General features: G+C 41.8%; 1 protein-coding gene across 1 annotated transcript; it reads left to right on the top strand.

The window, feature by feature from the left end:
- Nucleotides 1-3: 3 nt before the first annotated feature.
- Nucleotides 4-408, top strand: FAM181A (family with sequence similarity 181, member A; the record flags this gene model as incomplete). The annotated part of the gene is given in 1 exon segment (XM_010022049.1): nt 4-408. A coding segment is annotated over 1 exon segment (405 nt), but the record flags the coding sequence as incomplete, so codon positions are not given.
- Nucleotides 409-6,723: the final 6,315 nt, after the last annotated feature.

The raw sequence follows: 6,723 nt of genomic DNA, 5'->3' as shown, positions 1-6,723 counted from the left end.
AGCCCCGAGGGGCTCCCAGCCCCCAGAGACCCTCCTCCCTCTGAGGTGAAGAAAAGCAAACGGAGCCCAGACACTGCCAGCCTAGAGAGCTCCCCCGAGCCTACCCCACATGCTGGGGAGAAGGACCCTGCTGGGGTCCTCTCGGGCCGGGTGGGTGCCTGGACTTGCTGTCCCTTCCCCTGCCCTGGGCCCGGGGTGTACCAGCCCCCGGGCACGCTGTCCCCGTCGCCCTTCCTGGGGCTGGGGCTGTGGAGGAAGAGCGCGGCCGCACTGCCAGCGGAGGTGCCGCACTTCTGCAAAGAGGCCGATGGCATGGGGCAGAAACTCTAAAGGCCTGTGGTTTTGAAACCCATCCCCACCAAGCCTGCTGTCCCCCCGCCGATCTTCAATGTTTTCAGCTATCTTTAGCCAGCGGGTGTTGGAGTCACGCTGAACACCACAGCTCCTGAGAGTGGACTGAAACGCCCGGTCAGGCACCAGGCGTGAGCTGCTGACAGTGTGGAGTGGCGGGGCGAAGGAGGCAGGTAAACACACCCTCTTCCTTGTGGGCATGCTGGAGTGAGTTAGTAACTGTTGGAAAGCTCCTCGGGCTCCACTCTCCTCTCAGTATACAGGTGTAAATCAGGAATAAGCCTTACGAAGCTGGTGGCATGGAGCATAAGGCAGACAGGGCTCTTTCATCGGTGGGCATTGTCTGAGCTGCGGCAAGCAGGGCTGCGGGCCATTCATAGCCACACTTGCAGCATCTAGGAGACCTCCACCATGTGGGAAGATCTTTCCAGGTTTGCCCTGCAGCAACAGCAGTGAAATGAAGTGAATTAAACCCATTCAAACAGTTTTTGTACTTTAAAGTAATTCCAGAGAAGTCAAGATATTCAGGTCACTTCCTTTTGCGTGCAAGAGACTGGAAGGATGGTATTTAATGTAGAAATCACACTTGTGAATTGATTTAAGCTCTTCTGGCATGTAAATACTGAGAGAATTAAAAGAAAAAGTTATAGGAAGAAAAGAGGTAATTTTATTTTGGGGATTCTGCAAATGCAGTCTGCTTATTTTTGCCCCACTGGGTAGGGCACAGGTTTGATTTGCAACTGGTGTGTAGACACGAGGGCTGAAAACTCTGCCTATTCAGAGTGATATAAATCAAAATCAATTCTTCTGGGGATGGGAAATTAGCTAGTGTTAAACTGGTGCAAATGGAAGCAGGATGAATTTCCACATTAGGAATTGTTCTGCATCAATAGAACAAATGAGAAACTGTATTACTTGAATGCAAACCCATAAAATATGATAGAAGAAAAAAGTGTACAGAATACACTGCCTTGATTTCTGGCTCACAGACATCTTTTATTTTGCCTGATTTTAAGATGCTATCACAAGACCTGTCTACAGATGATTTGCCTGGTATTTTCCCAATTATTTTAACAAATTGGCATTAAAGAAGTTAATAAGGGATTTTTTAAAACTTAGGTTTCTCTTAACCTCTGGAATAAGTAGTGCTAAGGCACAGAACATGAGCTCTGAAAGGTTTAATATTGCAGCCCTATGTATCTATTCAGTTATACTGGGGAAAATCACTGAGGTCAAGAGAAGTGTATGGGGGGGGGGGTAAGTATGGACACCCGTGGTCTTCCAGGGCCTGCTCTTGTTGAAGCTAATGGGAACTTCTCCCAGGATTCAATAAAAAATGGCCTCAATTGGCTTGGTCTCTGTCTAGCATAGCTCCCCATGACCCTTGGTATCTCTGTAAGGGGAAAAAACAGGCAACACTTCCTTTGAGTGCATTGCAATAATGAAAAATTTATCATCTTAAGCAATCGTAGAGTATTATTTTAGATCTTCTGATGGGGCTTGGTGTTACATAACCAGGTTGCAACTTCTGTTAGGATATGAACTGTTCTCAGGCTAAAAGTAGCTCATTCTTTTCCCAAACCTCACAATATATCCCACCAATGTTTACTTACAGAAACAATGGCTGTAATGTGTTTGTCCAGCAGGCAAAAAGCAGAAATGGATATGGCTTTCATTGCTTTCTGCCTGCCACCAGCACTTAATATATGTACCAGGCTTGTATAGACTACTCCTATACGAAAGAGAGCAGGAAATGGCAGCACATATCTGCAACTACATGCAAGGTACCAAAGAGCTGATCTAAGGGTTAAGGACATCAGGTGAGTTCTTGATCCAGAAATAAAGATATGGATACACTTAGATGTCTTTCCCTTTTTGTCTGTTTGGAAAAAAAAAAATCCATGAAGAAACTCTGTCCCTCTCAACAAGATTTTCTAACATAAATTAGAGGCAGTACCCTCATTTAAGTTAAAGGGAGGAGAACTACAGCTATAAATTTGCAGAACTATAGACAAGGAATTTTTTGACATGGAAATAGGGGTGCTTTCTCACACCAATAGCCCTGTGTCACTGTTAAAATCCGGATGAAGCCAGATGCTGAACTCTGTCTCAATGCTGTCAATGCAAAGGAGCTTTCTTGGCATTGATGTGGATTTCCATCTGGGTGACCAGAGAAATTCGTGTAAAGAACCACAATTATTACACTGATTGCTGTAAACAAATGTTCCTGCTCAAGTTCAGAAGGGAAATTTGAAAGTGCTGCATATCACACCAGAATATGGGTTTCTATCAAAATTAAAACACTTGGCAAAGTGGATAGCCTCTGTAGAAATTTTATTTCTGAAGAAATCCAGAGAAATAAGAGAGTTAAAATAAAATTTCTACCTTTTGGTTATTAAATTCTTTGTTTTCTTTTTCTTCTTTTAAACTGTCTTTTATTTGAATGTATGTTGCTGTACATTTTCCATGTAGTAGAATAGCATGTTTTTAAGTTATGATGAAGGATTGAACCAGACTGTTCCAAACGACCTCTGACACAGAGATATTTATGCACTTACCCTCAGATTTAAACTGATGTTACTTTTTAAAATCCTTAAAATCCTTTGTGACATGAAACTTCCCTGCCCAGCCCAGGGCAGGCAGTGGCCCTTGCTGGGGCTCTGAACTGATGCAGCAATGAAGTAAAACATAAATGAACAGAAGACAATTGTTAAGTATATTCAAAATCATTGAATGGGGATGTGTGAGATTTTCCAAAAGGTTTGCAAAGAATAGCAACTCTGTCTGCTCTCTAGCAATACTGTTCTCTCATCCCTGAGATGAACATCAAAATTATTAATTGTCCAAGCTTGGATTGATTCAGACTTTTCCTGGCTATTTTTGTGTTTGGTTGTTCAATGTTGCTATTCAGGACAGCTGACAGCCCTTCAGAATCTACTTGTTTATTCATACTTTGTTTGAAAGATGGAAACATAACATTCAAAAGCTGTTATTTACTACAACAATGCAAATTTAAACTGTTAAAACCACAATACCTTATATAAATAATGGGAAGGGAGAGGTAAATGAAAAAGCTTTCATACAAAATGAAATAAAAAAATCAAAAAGTGCACAAGAACATCAAGTGAATTGCACATGTTGCAGTAAAAAAAGTACAGTAACCTGGTCATGAAATATTTGTAGAACATTTCACATAAAGTCATCATCTCTGAAGGAGTCTGTCTATCACACTCAGTAAAAACAAGCTATTTTTTCTTGCACTAGAACTACTGATCTGCTTACAAAACCTGGTTTGTTTGGGTTTTGGGGTATTTGTCTTTTCACGGTAACTTGTAGATAGATGCATTGAAAGCACATTGAAATTGCGCAGATTCAGTACTGCGCACAAAATACTGTGTCAATGTCTGGAGTGGAGAGGTAGCAGGCTCCATTTCAGTGCAAATAAATGTAAACTGGCTGTGTGAAGATCAAGCAGAAATGACTCAGTAACATTGTAATTACCAGATTCCCCTTCTAACAGACTCTTCTCTCCTCAGTTTCTGTGTGCAATGTGCGCTTTTCTTCCTGCAGTTGTGGTACATACCCATCAGACCAGTGCTCTCCAGCTCAGTGAACCTCCTGCTCAGGACAGATGGTTGAAAGCAACCAGGACATGGGTCTCCCAATAGACATGAAAGTCCCTTAGTTGAAATAAGAAATGGACTTTCCATATTTGCTCCACTCAAACCCAGTTTCAACTTCCCCAAGGACAGAAAAAGAAATTGCAACCAGCAAGACTTTTGTGTACATAACAGTGTTGGCTCAGGGAAAATTTCCAGTTTGGGATAGGTTATGAAATCCCACCCCCGTGGTTATACATGCAGTTGGTGACTGAATCCTTCTACTAGCCAGCTGTCTCCAGGACTGTCATTGAACATAAACAAGCACTTAAGTACATGGTCTTCACTAAGCTGTGTCTATGTCCATCACCCTCTATGATTCTGTTACACTCATTTAATTTCAAGGAATTTTCTTCTGATTTATATCAATATGAGTAAGACCCAGACCTTCACTGCTCAAGCACCATAAAGTGAGAGCTGCACAAACTCCACAGGCAATTTTTTATTAGGCCCTTTCTAAAGGCCCTACAGGGCCTTTACTGGCAAAACTGGTCTAAAGGTTTCCTATTCTCCATCACTTTCCCTCCACCCAGTATTTTTTCAACCTGAAGCAATTCCCTGTTCACACTGCAGGAGACAAGGGGCTAGATCTTAAACTGGTAGTAACGGAATCCAGTTGACAAAATTTCAGCAGTAGGGGAAATCTCACCTGACTTTCCAAAGCTTTGCAAGAAGATCACTGTTCAGTGTGAATTGAAACTCTGTTCATTTTTCAACTTCCTTTGAATTTGGGAAGGGGACTGCTATGGACAGAGTGCCCATAGCTGTAACCACTTCTTCTGCTCACATCCTGTCATACAAGTGCTGAACACATTTCACAGAAAACCATCACAGAATCTGAACTCGTGTGCCCAGACTTGTATTTGTGCAACACACTTTTAGTCCTGTGTTAAGGTATAAAACTCCACACAAATAAAACTCAGTGCAATGCATTTTCCCTACCTACATTTCTGTCTGATTCCATGGATGGCGTGCAGGCCAACAAACAAAACCAGATCTGTCAGATCTCTGGTGGGGAATCCAAACAAACCATGATGCACAGCTCCTTTATCACCTAAGGTAAGAATGAGTGTGCGTCTAGCATAAGATCTGCAAAGACTTAGTTCCAAATTTAGGTTCTTCCATCCTTATTTGGGTGCCTAGTTAAAAATAAGGCACTCATCAAATCAGTTCAGCAAGTCACACCTGTCAACTGAGCTGTAGTCACTGCCAATAACCTTTCATGGGCTCCTCGGCCTCCCCAGCTGTGAGGGAATGTGACTTGTTAAAAACTTCAATAAAAGAATTTCACGGACAATTATAGTGGTACAGCTGATAGATGGTAACTTGTTAAGCTGCCATAAATCAGTTGTGGATCTGAGCTGTAAATAGGTGACCTAATTTTCAAAGAAGCTGAGATAATAACTTTCAATGTCAAAGGGAGCTGATAGACACTTCAGACCTCTAAAGTCAGGAAATTCAGGGCTAAATCCTAAGACTTTTATTTTGCCTCAGTAATATCTGACACCAAATGCGGTCCCATTGGCTTAAGTGGAATTACACCTGGCGCAAACAACTTGACATTTTTTAGGCATCTGTATAAGGATTTGGAAGCCTAATTCTGGGTATTTTCGTAAATCTCAGTCTCACTTCCGTAATTTTGAAATAACCTCTCTTCCAGTGACGGTATTGTAGTAGCTACAGAGGTCCAAGGGGTAAAAAAGGCTGAGTTTTGTAGGGACAAGATCTCCTAGAGAAGGAACAGATAAAGTTGGTTTATCAGTGTTGCATCTCCCTACATACCTCACCTCTGTCTTTCACATCATTTCTGTTCCTGCTCCCCTAGGGCTTTGTTCTGTCCTGACACCAGCTCCATGACAAAGTAAAGCTACTGTTTACTGTGCAGCCACTTCTAATTCACACCCAGCTCTCCTCCCAAAAGAAAAAACACCAAGAACTCAGAATTGTTTCCAATCCCCAATCTAGGAAATGCTCTCAAGCAGAATTTCACTTTTTTCTTACTGCAAATGTAATGCAAAATGAACTGTATTCACTATGTGCAAATACAGTTCTTACATCTTTCTTTAATGAAACCTTTCCTTGACTTTTATAGGAATCAGAATTTCTGGATTTTAGTCTATTAAAAAGTTCTGAGATTTGAATGTTCAGAAATCAAGTACTCAATAAGAAAGGTTCAAAAAAAGAAAACAAAAGTGTTAGCAAGATGGTGTCAAAGTATCAGACAATTAGCAACCAGCACACTTAGCATAAGTCCAAACAGTAGAATAGAAACTAAAATAAAAATCTGTTGTGAAGGAAATGTGTTTGCTTCCCCAAACATGTTGACTCTTGACAATTTCTGAATTTTGAGTACAGTAGGGATGCTAATCTCCACCACAACCCCAGGGTACCTTTGAATTCCTCACTGATACTTGCTTCAGCACTGCTTGGTTTTCAGTATTGGCTTTCATTTCTCATTCTTTGCAGACCAAGCTTTGAGGTGAATCATATGTTTTCTTTTGGAAAACCTAACAATAGTCCTGTGTTTGGCTCCCTGTCTCTTCCATTTTCTTCTCTCATGCTTCAGAAGTGTATTTTTCTTGGATTAGTCATTGGAGGACGCTTGACCAAGCCAGCAGCATTTCCTCCCCACCATGCACAATGTGGGCCCTTGCCATGCTGATGATGCTGGGTGTCATGCCGGGAAGCTGCTGCGTGTCCAGTGTGCCTTGGG

Source organism: Nestor notabilis, unplaced genomic scaffold, assembly GCF_000696875.1.
Source record: "Nestor notabilis isolate BGI_N333 unplaced genomic scaffold, ASM69687v1 scaffold28349, whole genome shotgun sequence".
NCBI classification, from domain to species: Eukaryota; Metazoa; Chordata; class Aves; order Psittaciformes; family Psittacidae; genus Nestor; species Nestor notabilis.
The sequence above is the reverse complement of the archived record's forward strand: the minus strand, read 5'-3'. Positions and strand labels throughout refer to the sequence as shown.